Source organism: Candida tropicalis (genome assembly GCF_000006335.3).
Source record: "Candida tropicalis MYA-3404 genomic scaffold supercont3.6, whole genome shotgun sequence".
Taxonomy (NCBI): Eukaryota; Fungi; Ascomycota; class Pichiomycetes; order Serinales; family Debaryomycetaceae; genus Candida; species Candida tropicalis.
This window is the reverse complement of record NW_003020058.1, coordinates 671,870-689,207: the sequence shown is the minus strand read 5'-3', so window position 1 is coordinate 689,207 and position 17,338 is coordinate 671,870. Positions and strand designations below refer to the sequence as shown.

The 17,338-nt window shown below is 34.0% G+C and overlaps 7 protein-coding genes and 1 non-coding gene across 8 annotated transcripts; 4 read left to right on the top strand and 4 right to left on the bottom strand. All coding sequences in view use genetic code 12, as the record gives it.

The window, feature by feature from the left end:
* Positions 1–45: 45 nt before the first annotated feature.
* Positions 46–1,893, bottom strand: CTRG_04581 (uncharacterized protein; the record flags this gene model as incomplete). The annotated part of the gene is made up of 1 exon (XM_002550237.1): positions 46–1,893. The coding sequence occupies one exon, from the start codon at positions 1,891–1,893 to the stop codon at positions 46–48; it is 1,848 nt and encodes a 615-aa protein (XP_002550283.1).
* Positions 1,894–3,083: 1,190 nt separating this feature from the next.
* CTRG_06311 lies at positions 3,084–3,170 on the top strand. Its single transcript has one exon. It is a non-coding gene; the product is annotated as a tRNA-Thr (tRNA).
* Positions 3,171–3,322: 152 nt separating this feature from the next.
* On the bottom strand, positions 3,323–4,606 carry CTRG_04580 (uncharacterized protein; the record flags this gene model as incomplete). Its single annotated transcript, XM_002550236.1, has 1 exon — positions 3,323–4,606. One exon carries the CDS (start codon positions 4,604–4,606, stop codon positions 3,323–3,325), a length of 1,284 nt encoding a protein of 427 aa, XP_002550282.1.
* A 292-nt stretch (positions 4,607–4,898) lies between these two features.
* On the bottom strand, positions 4,899–8,369 carry ENG1 (endo-1,3(4)-beta-glucanase; the record flags this gene model as incomplete). The annotated part of the gene is made up of 1 exon (XM_002550235.1): positions 4,899–8,369. One exon carries the CDS (start codon positions 8,367–8,369, stop codon positions 4,899–4,901), a length of 3,471 nt encoding a protein of 1,156 aa, XP_002550281.1.
* Positions 8,370–10,088: 1,719 nt separating this feature from the next.
* DAO1 (Dao1p) lies at positions 10,089–11,174 on the top strand (the record flags this gene model as incomplete). Its single annotated transcript, XM_002550234.1, has 1 exon — positions 10,089–11,174. One exon carries the CDS (start codon positions 10,089–10,091, stop codon positions 11,172–11,174), a length of 1,086 nt encoding a protein of 361 aa, XP_002550280.1.
* A 794-nt stretch (positions 11,175–11,968) lies between these two features.
* MRPL27 (mitochondrial 54S ribosomal protein mL41) lies at positions 11,969–12,478 on the top strand (the record flags this gene model as incomplete). The annotated part of the gene is made up of 1 exon (XM_002550233.1): positions 11,969–12,478. The coding sequence occupies one exon, from the start codon at positions 11,969–11,971 to the stop codon at positions 12,476–12,478; it is 510 nt and encodes a 169-aa protein (XP_002550279.1).
* Positions 12,479–12,713: 235 nt separating this feature from the next.
* On the top strand, positions 12,714–13,541 carry HFL1 (DNA polymerase epsilon noncatalytic subunit; the record flags this gene model as incomplete). Its single annotated transcript, XM_002550232.1, has 1 exon — positions 12,714–13,541. One exon carries the CDS (start codon positions 12,714–12,716, stop codon positions 13,539–13,541), a length of 828 nt encoding a protein of 275 aa, XP_002550278.1.
* A 60-nt stretch (positions 13,542–13,601) lies between these two features.
* CTRG_04575 (uncharacterized protein) lies at positions 13,602–17,099 on the bottom strand (the record flags this gene model as incomplete). Its single annotated transcript, XM_002550231.1, has 1 exon — positions 13,602–17,099. One exon carries the CDS (start codon positions 17,097–17,099, stop codon positions 13,602–13,604), a length of 3,498 nt encoding a protein of 1,165 aa, XP_002550277.1.
* Positions 17,100–17,338: the final 239 nt, after the last annotated feature.

The following is a 17,338-nucleotide window of genomic DNA, read 5'->3' as shown; positions in this document are numbered from 1 at the left end:
TTAGTATTACACTACATACACAATGTACTTCTATATAAAATTATGCTAAACGTTATGGTCTACTACTTTTCCATTTTCATCATATTCTTTCATGATAAAAGTGTAAACACAACAAATTAATGACAAACATCCCAAAAGAAGCCAAGATACTTCTCCAACTTCAAATATTTCACTGAAAGTCATTACATAACCCCAAATCATTGGACCCAAGAATCTTGCCAAAGAATTCAAACTTAATGCTGTACCATTAATGAATGCACGGTGTTCTGGAGCCGAGGCTCTATGTATCAACACCAAAATATTGGGGAACCCAACAGCATTTGAGGCTGTCATAAGACAACAAAGTCCATAAAGTAAAGTCCTAGTTAACCATGGTGGATTAGATGAGTTATATGCAACATGTGTAAACACAATATATGGTAAAATAGGATAGGCAATTGGGAAAATTATCTGAGATGCTCTTAATGAAGAAATTGTTCTGAAATTTCTATCAAGAATAGGGAAAATAAACATGACAGATAAAGTACCAACAATACCAGTAAATGATAAAAGTTTCCCAATGGTATCACTGGTGTATCCAAATCCACCTACCAATTTAAATGGGAAAGACAGTTTTTCTGGAAGTAATTGACCCGCAAGCATAACTGGTAAAAATTCGGAATATACAATTGTATGGAAAGATAACAAAAAGTTGACCACAATGGTTTGAACAACTGGAGGTGTGAAAATTTCTCTTGAAAATGATTGTTCAATATTTGTAGTTATTATTGAGTTTGAAGTAGTGGTACGTGACAACATTGGACCCAATTGCGTTGAAGAATAGCGTCTAACAACAGCATCAGAGTATCTTCTTGGAATTGGATTAGTATATGTTTCAGCATCACTATCACTATGTTCATTATCGACTTCGCTACCATTATCAGTGGATCTATAAAATGGTTGTGGATCAGTAACGGTAGCACTATGGTTATCAATCAGATCACTGTCGCTTCCTAATGATGACACTTCTTCTTCTTCTTCTTCTGTAATCAATGGTTCTTGTTCTTGTGGCACATGTGAGATTCTATTCTTATTCCAAGGTCTCACTAGAACATCGAATCCTAGTCTTCTTAGAATAAAATCACCAATCTCCAAACCAAAATCTTTCTTCTTTCTCATTCTGGGATGGGTTTCTTCAAGGAATAAAAATCCAGTAACAAAACTAAACATCAATATACTTGCAATGACTACATTTGATAAAGCATAAGGATACTTGTTCATAAATCTGTTATACAAATCATCCTTCGAACTTATGGTTTCAACTGCAGTCATGAAAAAACTTTCAATACGCAGAGGTGGTTCGTTTGATCTCTTTCTAGGTCTTGTCAAATATTTGGAACCTCCAATTATCGGTCCAATAACTGCTCCAAAATTCCAAAATAATGGTAAAGTACTAAATGCAATTGATTGATGGTTTTTATTTGTGGCTATTTCACCAATTGTTGTTCTCAAGACAGCAATATTACCATTAAGACACCCCATTAAGGATCTGGCAAATATAGCTACCCAAAAATTCGGTGAAAATCCAAATATCAACATTGAAAATGCAGTTCCTGCTAATCCACATAATAAAATTGGTTTTCTACCATATTTATCTGATGCTTTCCCCCATTGGACACAACATAAAAATTGAGCAAATGCAAATGAAGCAGATAAATAACCAGAATATTTGGCTATATCAGCGTCGGATGGGGCAATATCAAAATCACGAATCATGAAATATACATATGGAAATAATGATGTGAATGCAATAGGTTCTGAAAAACGAATACAAATAATGACAATCATTTGCCAAACAGGGAACCCCTTCATCTGTTCCCTGAACGTTAGCTTCTTAGTCCCTGAATTTGTCATGATTATTTAACTAATTCAAAAAGAAAAAGATAAGATAAAAGAAAAGAAAAAAAAAGTAAGTAAAACAAAACTTAAAACTAAAAAAAAAAAACCAATGTATGACAGAATCATTGATTAGCGCTGTAATTGAACCGAAAAAAAAAAGACTAAAAAAATAATCGGGCGTAGTATGGCTCAACTTCCGAAACAATAAATTTTAAAATACTCGATTTTACCAATGTAATGCTAATTTCTTCTCCACCAAGTATCAACAAAATAACAGACAATAAGACGTTATTTTAATATTTTTAATCTATCATCTTGTCATTCGATTGAGGTTATTAGTCATTCTAGAAAATGTGGTTCCAAATCAATGTTTAAATCCGGTTTTGGGGTTCCAATTGTTTTTTTTTTTTTTCGCGACGCGGAATGAACTTCCATTTTTAATACATTTTCGCAATACAATGATGACTTTTTGCAAAGTTATTGAGAATATCCTGTCAATTTACTGTGGCATCAAATAGTAGTAAATTAAATTCAAAACGTATATTAAGTTTCGTAAGAATCATATTTTGGGTCGCAAAGGGTCGGATCACATTAAACTCATCATCAAGTAATGTATAAACTCTACAAATTTTTATTTTAAAGTGAAAAATGTATTACATTTTGTTTATTTCTATACTATACATCAAAAATTGCTATTAAAAGTTGACTTGTTAGTAATTGATGTTTAAGGCACTATGCAAACAACGCAACTATAACTAGATCAAAAAAAGTATCTCAAGGAAAAAGAAAAGTTAGTAAGATACTACAGTACGATCATTGGTTTCCTTGCGAATTCATGAAAGGAAATACTCTAAAAATAATCATATTAATGGAAGCACGTCCCTTATTTATAGTTTTCTGTTTATTTGAATTGTTAGCTCATATTTCCCAATTATTATTATTATTTTTCTGGTATGATGATTCAAGAGAATCGTGATATATTTCAATCGTAAATGCAATAATCTGCTTGTTCCAATAACAATACCCTAGAATCTGTAAATATCAGTAATTGTATTCAGCAGTACATATTAAACACTATTTACAAAATTCGTTAGTCTGCATCATTATAATCGGATAATAAATCATGTTACTATTTATATGATTACACAAAATAATACGTTTTACAACAAGTGGTTCAACTTGCTCGGAAAAACAGATATTTGTGAGCCCACTTGGCCAAGTGGCTACGGCACTCCACTCGTATAATAAGATAAGTGATGGAGCGATCGTCGGTTCGATTCCGACAGTGGGCAAATTTTTGCAGTTGTGATTTTGTTTTTAATTATTCTTTTTTTTTTTTTTGATTCCAAAATAACATTAATAGATGTGATCAGTTATTATATGTTATACATTATATATTATATATATATCCTTACACTTTTTAATTTTGATACTACTTAGTTACTTACTTGGCGGCTGGAGGTGGAGGAGGAGGAACATTATCTGATGATGAAGCACTACTTGGTTTTGTAGTTACATCCAATTTCTTTGACTTTTCTAATTCTTCATTCATGTAATCATCTAATCCTTCAACAGCAGACTTATCAACAACGTGTTTTTTCTTTCTTGCTGCTCCACGAGGTGGTGGTGGAACAGAACCTATTGTTGGAAGAGGTGGAGCAGTATTAATATAGTTTTCTTGTGAATTTTCAGGAGATGGTGGAACATACGTGGAATGTTGTGGGGGTAAACTTTGTTGAGGTTGAAATCCGACATTCTGGTTATTTTCAAAAAGAACATCGTCAACAATTGAATCACTTTGAAACTTACCAACAACTTCAGGAATTCTATGTAATAAACCATAACCAACATCACATCCTAGAATACCCTTGTTTTGTCCAGTACCCCAACTACGAGAAAGATTAACCGTTACTGGTCTTAAAATATCATAATCATGATTATACACATAAAGGGTAATTGGGACATTGTCTTCACTAGATGAGGCATAATGGTAGTTGTAATAGTTTAATACCGTCTTTGATAATAAGGACTCTCCACCAGTCGCAAGTAATCCTTTACCATTGATATCAGTAGGGAAGGCGGAATCACAACCAATGATATAATCTGAATATGGCACTAATTGAGACATAAAAGCAGGTGATCCTTGGTGAGTGGTTAAAATTCTCCAAACATATGTTGCAGTATTCAAATGTTGTGATTCTAACGTAAGTCCCAATTGTTTAAAATTGTCAACGAATAACTTGTGTACTGTTTGATTTTCATTGTCTTCTTCAGATTTGTCACTAGCTTCAAATTTCTTCAATGGTAAAGCAATTTGTCTGATGATACCACCTTTTGCACTCCAGACATCAACTACAAGATCTTGTTCGTGATTAGCTAATGTGGTTATTTCTTGCATAAGTAACTCGAAATTAATAGTTGCTGCTTGTTGAGATGTTGCATTTCCACCATAATTGATCGTCCCGTCTTCATTAATTGAGTATGAGAAATTGGACAATTGTGGGTAAAGCATTGGCAATTCATGGTTATTGATTCTGATAATATAATCAAACCAAGATTCGAAACCTTTCTCGTGAGCAATAGAATGTGGGACCACATTCAATACTCGAAGGGCATATCCTTTGTTATTTATTTCGGTGGCATTCTTAAAATAAGAATCCTTGACATTGGAATTAGGAGACGAATTGCCTTCTAATCTATCAACAAGTTTCTTTGCAAATGAAAACATCTATGTTGGTTGTAATAAAAATTGGCCAGTAATGTAAACCTGTTCAATTTCTCTTTTTCCCCTTCAATCTAAAGAAAAAATTATGAACGATGAAAAATACAAAACGCACACCAGAAAAAAGGTGGAAGAATCTTATGTTCGTACAACAAAAAAAAAAATTTGAGTTGTACACGCAAACTACTGGTGCAATCAGTTTACATAGTGAAAATACAAACTGTTTAGTAAAAGATAAAATTATGAATTTGAAAGTCTAATGAAATAAAGAACTAAAAGGTAAATAACAAAACAAGAACTATAAACTATTATAAATACCAGAAAAGGCCAAACTCCAGGTTCTACTTTGACCATTGTCTAAGTAGCTGTCGGACCAGTCATCTGAAGCAAAGAATTCATAACTAGATCTTGGGTCTATAAATGCTTGGTTGAGTTTTAATATTCCCAACCATCCATCGCTTACATTGTCAATAAATGATTCAATTTGTTCATTCCATTCTTCTTGAACATAAGATGGAATTCTGGCCAAAGCAGTTGATGGAGTGATTGGAAGCATATGGATACCATGAACATATTCAGGATGTTGGTCTGGTGTACCAAAAAATGTAGTGTAATCAATCTTGTTTTCAAAGAAAATGCCTGAAACTTTGTTTGGTAAAATTTCCAGTGGTTGAACAGTGTTGTCACTCTTGAAATAGAAGTAGTCATTATAGGAACGTGTCATAATTGCAAGCATCAAACCTCCTCTAGCTTCTAATGATTGATCACCAATAACTTTACCCCATAATTTAAGAGCAGCTGCATGATGTAAAGATTCAGAACTTGATTCTATATTCTTGTAAGTGTTGAAGACACCGGTTGCCCATGAGTGACCAGAGTACCAGTCAAACATTCTGGATACAGGGAAGTACACGTCATTAGTGGATGGATTTGACGTATCTCTTACTAATGAGTTAACCCAATCTTTATTATCTTCAGCCCATGTACCATTCAACTTTTTATCAACGTAACCAACAACAGCAGCAGCATGAATAAAGTAACCATAGTGGAAATCATGATCATTATAGTAGGCAGCACCAAAATCAGCACCAGTATCACCATTTTGAGCAGAAGTTGAAGTAATACCTCCAAATTTAGTATCATACATTAATGGGTAGTATTGTTCATTGTTGAGGAAGACATCGAATGCTTCCTTCATAGCATCCAAAGCATCCTTTGTCACTTCTTCATCTTGGATAATATCACTAACAACCAACAAAATTTGAGCATACTTATCAATGACTTTACCAGAAAAGTAATTGGAGTTCATATTGGCAACACTGCTCTTGATATCAACGGCTAATTCATGGTTTGCACTTGAAGCCAATAATGTCAATTGTTCTTCACTGTAAGTCAATGGACCATTTAAACTTGGCAACCATGGTAAAAATTCCACATCGTAATTAATAGTTTCACTGAATGCCAATTCATCGGTTAAGAAACCAACCATGTTTCCTTTGGTGGTGGATGCAACAGTAATACCAGTAGCAGCTCCAAGAACATCTCCAGTTAAAGCATCTAAATGATGTGGTAAAGCAAAAATAAGTGGCTTACCAGAAGATGAAGAACCTTTGGTTTCATAACCAATCTTGTAACTAGCAGCAGTATCACAAACAACACTACCCAGAACACTAGCAGAAGTAACATAAATACCAGCTGCTGCATCATAATAAGCATCTTTATCACTGTCTTCCGGAGCAATTGCAACTTGGATAATTAAACCATCAACAGAACCAGTACCTTCAATGCTGTAAGTGTTGGAAACTTCCAATTCAAAGTCCAGATCAGATTCTGGTAAAGTAACATAGATCAACCATTCAATATCATTCAATAAAGTTGCACGATATTTGAGGACATTGGATAATAAAGCATCAGAATTTTCTAAAGTCAACTCCTTAAAACCATATAAGGAGTTCAATAACGGATTCAAATTACCATTGTAGATAGCAGTTGCAAAACCCATACCTTGAACCAAAGGAATATCCAAGTGATTAATTTCATCATTGGCTGAACTAGATAAACTGACCAAAGCAGACATATCATTCATATCAGTAACCTTCATTTCCATAGAGTCTTCATCAAAGGAAGTAGCAGAAAATATAATTTCACCGTTATTTGTTGGATCATAGTAATATGAAGGAACTCCAGGGTTGTTTGTATTCTGTGTACCAAAGACTCTTTGGTCCAAGTTGATATGTTGAACACCAAAACCGTAATAGTTAGATTTACTCCAATAAAGTGCATATGGTAATGGATATACCATAAGATCTTGACTATTAATAACCAAATTAGTGTAGAATTTATTTGTTCCAATTGGTTTTCCATTGTTGTTAACTCCCGAAGGAATTGATAATGGGATTTGATTTCTGGAAAAAACAGATGGTGGAGCACTGGTATCGACAGCACTAAACAAATCTCCCGAGTAACAAATATGTGTCTCAACTGCTGGTTCTTTGGACTCTTGAGCAGAACTTGTTTCTTGAGTGGAACTAGTCTCTTCTATCTCACTAGATGCTACTGAAGAAACAGTTGATGACAAAATTGAAGATTCTCCAGTTGATTCAGAAGACATTAATGGTTGAGAAGACATTGATGATTCAGATAATAATGATGAAACAATCTCACTAGATTCCGAAGGTGAAACTGTTAAACCTGAGGCAGAAGATTCAATTTCGGATAATGATTCAGAACTAACCATTGAAGAAGTTCCCATTTCACTTGTTGAATTCAAGTAACCTATAATTGAGGACAAACTTGAAGTACTGGATGATTCAAATGATGAAGTCAAACTAGTTGTAGCAGCTTGAGTATTGGTTGATACAATAGTCAAAGTAGAAGATGAGACAGTAGTAAAAGTTGAGCCTTTGCTATCAGTTGTTTCAATTAAAGATGAAACAATTGAAGTGGTAGTGGCAACAGCATGGTTAGATGACTCGGAATGTGAAGTGGTTGAGTTAGAAGAACTGGATTTGGTCGATTCACCACCGACTGTTACTGGGGCAGTAATTGAAGATATGTCAATTGAAACAGATTTGCTAGAACTAACAACAGACTGTGAACTAACTGGATTTTCAATGGAAGTAGATGATACAGTCATTGAAGTTGATGGAGTATATGTAGAATTTGGTGTAGTTGTGGCACTGAAAATAGTTGAAGTAGTAGTTTCAGCTGTTTTAACATTTGTGGTTTGGAATGTGACCTCTTTAGTACCAGTTTCAGAAACAGGATGAATGGTGCTGAAAATCAGTGGATCAGTAATGACAGTGGTGTATGTGCTAGTTTCGCAACCATTTCTTTGACATATGGTAGTATAAGCAATGGCAGTGGTGGTATGTGAGCTTGTAACCACTAAATTTTTGGTCTTTTTATTGGTAGACTTGGTCACATAGTTGCTACCTTTGAATGAATATGTATGGGTTTGTTGGTTGGAATGCTGTTGTACTGATTGATGATGTTGCGTTGATTGTTGTGTTGATTGTTTTGTTGATTGTTGTTGTTGTGTTGACTGATGTTGTTGGTTCTGCCCTTCTTCAGTTTTAGGCTCATAAAGTATAACAACCGGTATACCTGTTGTTAAGCCTGTAGGATTGTTTGGTAGAATCTTCTTTGCATAATCCTCTAGGCATTGATTGCTTTCATACACAGTTTTAGTAACCGTAACCACATCTTGAGCTTCAGTGAGTGCTTTAGTTGCTAGTATAGCAGTCGCAAATATAGATTTCCATAACATGATTAATTCAATTTATGATATAATGATAGTGGTAGGTATTTGGTATAGACTAAGAGTTTTGCTGAAATCAAAAAGAAAAAATTGAACAACGAACCGAAATGGTGAACATTTGTTGATATTTATAGCATTTGAATTATCTCTAAATTTGGTGACTTGAGATGTCACTATTGCAAGCAGAAGAACCATATCATAGCAGTTGATGTAAATTATAACCCAGCAAATAATACTCAAAAATTATATATAATCTAAGCAACAAGCAAAGAAAATAAAACACACAAAAAAAAAATAAAGTGCAACCATTTTGAGGGCTTCTAAAAGATCTGACGCTGGATCATCCATTTTGGGAAATCGAAATAGTCTTTTTTTGGTGGCAAGTTGTACATTAACTTTCATGACGTCTTGTATTGTATTAGACAATAAAACTTAAATCATTTGATCTTAAAGAAAAAAACTTCATGGCGGAGTTTGATTTTGTTTGCAGTAATTGAATGTTCAAGACACGTAATGATCCACAAAACGGATATTCATTTTTCAATTACTATAATTGACCAGCATTAATTCTTTCGTAATCAAGACATTGCATTGTAATTCTGATTGACGAGCAAAGCAACAAAATCAAATTGTTGATATTTGTGTACCTTTTACGTCGAATGATTCGACCAGCTCTACTTTTAGTGTTCCACAAAAATAAGGATGGAGAGAGGAAATGTGAGACAAGTTAAGAGTACTTATTTTTTTCAATAAAATTTTTTTTTATTTCTGTAGTTGTGTGCACTCACAATAATATTGCATACATGTGTCTACAGATTTGATTATAATTTACTACAGGAGAAGAATAAGAATAGAAAATACAACCTTGAAGCTAAAATAGGATCTATGGTTACCAAATCGGGTCATGTTTGTTTGCACTATAATATTCATGTGAAAGAAACAAACATCAATTTACTTTTAATGTTTAGAGGCGTGGAATGAATATTATGAAGAGTTTGCTTGCACCATAATAAGCCACATTGAACCAAAAAGACAGCGAGTAACATTACACTTGTTTGACGATGCCAATAAAATGGTAAATCACTTCTTCATATCATCATAGAATATCGTTTTATACACCGTTTAAGAATTGTTACATCATCACCTAAAGATGATGAGCTAAAGTAAATCATTTTCTGGTGATGGCTGGCTGGTTGTCTCGGTTGGCAGCCGTTAATCGCGAAATCGCACGAAAAAGGAAATTAAAAAAAATCAAAGCCGCATTTTCCAATTTTTTTTTGATAAAATTTGGATTTTTATGACACAAACTCCGTTGGATTATATGCCGGAATGACTCTTTGATTTGTTAAAGTACAATTTCATTTGTAAGGTTTGATAGACATGATTAGAAATTTTCCTAGCGTGAAATAAGAAGACCAATTAAAGATAAAATAACAGTTATGATTGAAATTTTCATCTTTGTTCAAAGTATAGAACGTACATCCACCAATATCTAGACTCGTACATGGTTATCAACGGAATTCAAAAAACAACTTCTGATTGGACAACGAAGTCGACTTTCTGTTTTATATGCAGATTTTCAATCAATTTTTTCCCCGGATAATCTTACCCGCTCAGGAGTGCTTTTTTTAATTTTCGGTCGTTGATCAAATTTTATCAGCTGATATAACTTTTTCAGTTCTTTCTTTCTTTATCACTTGTATCATATATCAAATATAACATTATACAATGACACTGGTAGTCGTATTAGGAGCAGGGGTTATTGGTTTAACAACTGCCTTGGAATTAAAACGCTGGAATCCTGACTTGGATATCACTATTGCCGCTCACCACTGGCCAGGAGATATCCATCCTTCTTATACTTCTCCTTATGCTGGAGCAAACTGGCAATCATTTGCTTCTCCTGAAGATAAAGAGTTACAAGAAATTGACAAACCAGGTTATAAGAAGTTTTTGCAACTTGCTGAATCTGACCCAAGAGCTGGTGTTTGGGCCACTGAGAATCTTTCTTATTACACCGACTATGAAGTTTCTGCAGCAAAGGGCAACTTCAAGGAAATAATCCCTTGGTATAGAGATTTTGTTGATGATTTTAAAATTATTGATAGCCTGAAATTGCCAGCAGGTATTGCTTTTGGACATAGTTTCAAAGGATTGGTTGTTTCCGTACCAACTTACTTGAAATACCTTGTTCAACAAAACAAAGAAATAGGTAACAAACTTAAGAAAGTTCCAATCATCTACAACATTGAATCGGCCAGAGATTTCCATAGTTCTGGTAAAAAAGCCGACTATGTCATCAATGCAACTGGTTTAGATGCAACCACCATCAAAGGTGTTGACGATGATAAGCTTACTTTCCCAGTTAGAGGTCAAGTTTTGCTTCTTAAGAACAATGCTAGAATCCAGTATCATGTTCATGGATTCCCAGGTTTCCCTAACGAATTGCTCTACATCATGCCAAGAAAAGAAGGAGGTACCATTGTCGGTGGATGTTTCCTTCCTGGTGAAAGAAATACTGCTGAAGATAAGGAGTTGACCGAAAGAATTATCAGAAGAGCTCTTAAGTACGCTCCAGAATTGGTTGACCCAACTTTTAAAAACAATCCTCTGAAGATTGAAATTGCTCAAGTTAATGTTGGTTTCAGACCATTTAGAGAAGATGGTGCTAGAGTTGAATTGGACAAGAAGCGTAAATGGTTAATTCACAATTATGGTGCTGGTGGTGGTGGATACCAAGGAAGTTTTGGATTGGCCAACAAAGTTATTGATATTATGAAAAACGAATTATCAAAAGGAAAATCCAAATTATAAGCTATATTATATATTCAATATGAAAATCTACATAGTTCATAGTATATAAGTCAATTTACTTACATAAGAATGACAAAAAGATTTGGAATAACTTCTTTCCTCCTTCTTTGGCATATTTCTTTCTATGTTCGCTATCAAAATGCTCGGAGACATATTGCTGAGTTTTGTTTTCATTTGGTGAAATCGGTGTAGGCTTGTCGGAATATGTATGAGTATCAACATGTAGATCAGTTGAGTAACCAGCTTGTGGTGGGAAAGATCCCATATTTTGTGGCTTTTCTGGTGGGGCTTTCATCTTCTAGTGTATTAACAATTCAAAGTTATGACAATTGGTGGTAGAATAACTATTTTCTAATCATTGGAAGAATTTTTAGATAAAGTTTGCTTTTAATTAAATTGATTGCTAGCATTGTTTCACAGACGGCTTTGACTGAAATTCAGGTCGTGTACAGTCTCAAGATGTGAACTGCACGTGATGTCAAAAATCAAATAAATTAAATTAATGGGGTACAAACATTTATATATGTCAAAAGTCCAATTAGCATTACATGAAATATTATATTTTCGAGTAGCCATTTGGATAAATATAGTTTAACTTGGACTTCTCTTGATGTAAAGCATAAATGTAGAATGGAAATCATAACCGAAATCAACGGTTAGTGGGATTGTAATGTGCTAAAAAGTGAGGAAGTCTAACATCAGAAGAAAAACAAAAAAAAAAAAAATTTTCGCTTTGTCTCCAATCAAATCTAAGTATCTCCCACCAAACCTATCAATACAAAACCTATTCAACAATGAGAGCTTCTCAGGTATTAAGTTTCCAATCCACAGTATCTAATTCATTAAGAAGACCTTGGCAAACATTTAGAGATGGTACATTATTCTATGGTCAATTGAAAACAGGTACCAAGAGACATCCATTAACCACCAAACAGGGTAATAAAGATTTTTATAAAGGTACCCGTTCTTCAGGTATAGGTCACTTAGATACAAGAGGAAGATATCATGTTAACTGGGAAAAAGTCAGAACATATGTTGTCCCAGAAGGTTTGCACAAGACTGAGTTGAAAGCTTTGGTATCTCCAAAATCACCACAATTTCAACAAAAAGTTATAGGATATAATGATCAGTTCAAGAGTCCAGAATTAGCTTTCCATAATGTAAAGAAGTTTATTGAAATCGGTCCTAATTACAGTGAGGTGGATTTGGAAGCAGAAGGATATGTACATAAATTTGTCCATCCAGATGTTTTGGAAGCTGAACAAAAGGAAAACTTGACAGAAGGTATCAAGACCCAAGAGTAGAGACAAAATGCGTATGGTTGTATTTAATTTATTGTAAATAGTCACTTGTAGAATATAAGGTAATCATTGGACATTGAGTCGTAAAAACTAAAATAGAAGCGACGATATTCAGTCCATCAAAGCTTACGCGTATTAACTTTTTTTTTTTTGGTCTTTTCTTTTGAATATTTTTTTTTTTTTTTTCAAATCCAATTCTTGTTTACTACATCTTTTCAACAATATCATCACATCAAATATGTCACAACCTGAAGTAGTAGAGAAACCATCTGAAACAGTGGAAGTACAATCAGAGCATGTAAGTGAGCCTTCTGGAACCAATGAAGGTGCTACATCTGTTAGCGAACAAGCAGACCCAGAGGCATCAACAAACCAAGAAGTTGCAGAACAACAACAACAACCAGAAACAGAACAATCACAACCAGAAACAGAACAATCACAACCAGAAGAACAAACTCAAACAGAAGAAAAAGCATCACAACAGGACAAATCCGAATCCAATAATGAACAAGACGAATCACAAAGTAATCTTACGTTACCAATTGCCAGAATAAAAAGAATTTTTAAGTTGGACCCAGATTACGCTGGTGCTTCAGCCAGTGCTGTATATACAGCTGGATTAGCTACAGAATTATTTGTACAATATTTTGTTGAACAAGCTAGTTTATTAGCTAAAATGGATAAACGTAAGAAAATTCAATATAAAGATTTTGCTAATGCAGTTTCAGCTCATGATTCATTAAATTTCCTAAGTGATACTGTCCCAAAAACTCACCCAATTGGTGAATTGGTTCAACAGAAAAAGGTTCATGTGAAACAACCAACTTCTAAAGTTTCAGAACCTTCAACTAATGGTACATCTGATGACCCGGTGGCCAGTGCTTCTTCTCCTACTGGTGCTCGTCCTAAGAATATCTTACCAAAGGGTCAACAAACGTTGAATTTCCCAATTGCTAACTCAAACTCGGTTCAAAAACCAGAAGGAACTCAGAAAAATTCCATTCTTGATTTGGTTACTAGAGATGATGAAACCGATGCTGACAAGGATGTCATAATGAAGGATTGATTTATGTATATTACTTTCTATAGAACCAGAAAATATAACAAAAGAAACGAAAAGAAAAATCTATTCTATTTGTAAACGAATTACTTCCAATACACCTTTAGTATCTCGTGAAAGCTCTAGTTCATTTGGAATGTTTAATCTGGCACACATTTTGATAATCTCATATCGAACAAGATCAGGAATCATTCTTTCATAATTCTGAACACCAATGATTAAAAATGTGACCAAGGCATTCTTCAACATAGGGTACATTCTAAATGCATAAACAGATTTTTCTGATACAACAAGCAGATTTTCTTGTTGATTCGATAGATTAGACTTTTCTGAACTTACCAATTCTGTATGTTTAATCATAAACTCCCAAGTATCCTGAAATCTTTTATTGAAGAAAAAGTCATTTCTTCTTCTGTCTTCCTTCAAGATATCAGTAACAAGCTGAAAAGAACCAATCATAATATTTACTTCCTCGGATGAATAGCCCTTGTTCATCAGCATACTGGTGGACAAGGATTTGGAACCAGTAATCATGGTCATCAAAATTGGCCAATTAGCAGCAAGAACAGGTAAAATTTCTTTATAATTTGTACAAACGAGTGGGAAAATTAACCTTAAAGTTTTGATAATTTGTGCTTTTAACGAGTATGATGGCTGAGAAACTAATGTGAACCCATAGTTGAAAATCCGTTTTAATATTTCATATTCGTTCTTTGGAATTGGTGATGACCAGGGTTCATCTTCTATTTCGGACTCATCATTTTTGGGGGACGCCTCTTCATCATCTTCGTCATCTGAATCTTTATCCAACTCGGAAAATGGTAAATCCTCCTTTCTCTTAAAATACTCCTTATTTGGATCGTAGTCTTCGATTATGTCATCTGATCTTTTAGACTTATCAATGAATGCTAATAGCTGTTCTTTATTTGACATACCCCATGGTTTGTACAAGGATGTATTTTCAGCGTTATCAATATGAGTCTCGATTTTTAGTGAATCTTCATATGTCTTTTTGATTTGATCAATTAACGACTCGAAAACAATAAAGAAACTCTCCACAATTTTGTTGTATCCGTGATACGAGTCCAAAATAACAAACATGTCGGTAAGAATATCATGTAACTGGTTTGACTTTAATAATTGCACACCAGCTACTTTAACAATTATCAACATTATACCAGGCAATGCTGGTGTCAAGTTGCTAGCCACCGATAATTGCAAGCTTATATTATCAATTAAATAATCCAGATTATCAGATATCAAATTGACAATGGAACCATCATAATATACATCCAATATTTCCTTCACAGTGGCTTGTGCTTGTAACTGAATTTGTGGAACATCATTATACGTTAATGCTTGAAACATAGAAAGTAAATAATCCATCAAAAAACTTGATCTAAACTGCTCTAAAGTAATAGTACCTGCTACAGTTTGAATTGCCAGTAATGCTGAGGTGTACGCTAACGCACCTGACACCAGATGATTCTCCTCAGGAGTTTGACTGGCATCATCGATTAACTCTTCTGCTTTGGATAATATCAAATATGTACTCTCGTTCTCATCGTCAATATCCATATCATCATCTAGGGCCAAAAAGTCATTCGGGTCGAAATTATTGATCTTTGAAAGATTACTTTTAGCATAACTACTTGCAACCCAAAGTGATACACTTTTACTAGTTAAGTCATCGGTTGAAGATTCGAGGATTCTCTCTAGGTCGTTAATATATGAACTTTCACCAGATCTATATTTCAAATTTGATAAAAATTGGATAAAATCTCTTATTGATTTTTCCAAAAAGGATGTAGCAATACCAATCTGTGGATTCTGACTAGCAGGTTTAATTTCAGAAGAACTCCATTCTCGAGATATAGCTCTTAGATTATGAATATAAGACGAACCATTATCATCTGTCTTGTTTTGTCGTACAATATTTTTTGTATTAACAAACTCAGGTAATTCAATCGAGTCAAGTTGGTTCAGTTTTGCCGATGATTCAAGAAGCGTTTTGTTATTAGTTGATGTGTTTAGAATTTTCTTGCTATTTTCAAATTTAAAATTATCAACCATATATTCTTGTAATAAAGCCAAGCATCGTTGTTTTAATGTATCCAAATCATCAAACTCTGGGTTGATTCTTTTTGATAATTCCAAAAGTAGGCTAAAATTGAATTCTAGGGCAGATATATTCATTAATATCTTCTCTTCGTCTGTGGAAAATATAACAGTTGAAAGCTTATTATCTACCAAGGCCGTTAATTTTGTTTTCACTATTTCATATAATACTGTCTCCTTATTCTCTTGGTTTTCCACTGTAAGCACATATGAATTACTCAAATTTGCAACGCGATCAGCAACTTGTTGATGATCATATGTTGCAAGTATTGAAATAATATCAATACTTAAAGATGCAAACTCTTGATGTAAACTGATAAAACAATTATTCATAATGGACTCCACAAAGTGTATAATTTCAATAACTAACTCTTCACGTGTTTGTAGACGCTGCTTGTTTCTTGGACCAAGTAAGATGGTCTTGAAGAAAATCATCAATGAAATCTTCAACTGTTTGGATGTTGCTTTTAGCCACAATGCAGATCTCTGATCGCTTTCTGAGATTGTAATATCCGACATAGATGCATTATCATCCAATGTTTTCGTGTCATCATCCCAGGATAAATGTATCTCAGCAAGATCTTCCACACCATTAGCAACATTAAGTTGAGCGCCCAAATCTTTGTCACTAAAGGACGCGCAGATTAAACTAGATAGCAATCTCAATAATTGTATAATGATTTGGAAATTCAAGTTAGGATTCAGGGACGTAAATTTTGTCACTGCTGAAACTATACCAGGGAGAATCGCTGCCTGTTGGTCATTGCTTAAGTAACTTCTTACTTTTGATAAAACCATCAAAGTTTGAAGTATAACTTCTATTGACTCCTGTGAATCCGGCTTCGTTGATGTAATTATGGTCAATCCAATGGTGACTGTATTGCTTAGTAGCACCAAACGTCTTTCTGATTGTTCTTGAAAGTAAAACCGATCTAACGAATTGATAAGACTTGTGAATATTTTTACAGTTGCCAATTTAAAACTTGTAGACTTGACTGAAATAGCTGGGGGTTCTTTGTTTACATCTCCAGTAGAAAGATAAATAATCAATGGGTACAATTGATCAATCAAGGAAAAATTCACGTTGATACTCCACGAATAATTTATCAAGAATGTAATGACTCCAAACAAATGTTGAATAATAATGTCATCCAAGTTTGATTGCTTTAATAGGTTTGACAACGGGAAAAAAATATAATCGGCAATATTGGGAGATAATTGATATATGAAAGAGTCTTTGCCTTTGCTGTATTCATCATGATGACTGTTGAGGGCAATTTCAATGGAAATCAATAGTGATACTATTTTCTGTGGATTGAATGGTTGTTCTAAGGCAATGTTAGATAATTCAACACAGAATGGTTTTACCTTCTCAAATAAAGTCTTTGATAGTAGTCGTTCAGTTTCATTGACATTGTATTGTGATTCATCTGAAATCGAAGCCATGGTAGTGAAATGGCGGGGGAAAGGGGGGTGCTAGGACAAGAAGAGAGTATAAACCACAACCCTAATTAGTTTTCCAGTATAATTAAATAGAAATGTCGTGTACATCGACCATGGACTGCATGTACGACCGAAAAAGAATTTTTCTGTCAAATGTGTGTGCGTGTGCTTGAATGAGAGAAAGATGACGAGAACGAAAAGAAAAAATTTTCACTTTTCTAATGTTCACTTCTTCTTTTCTT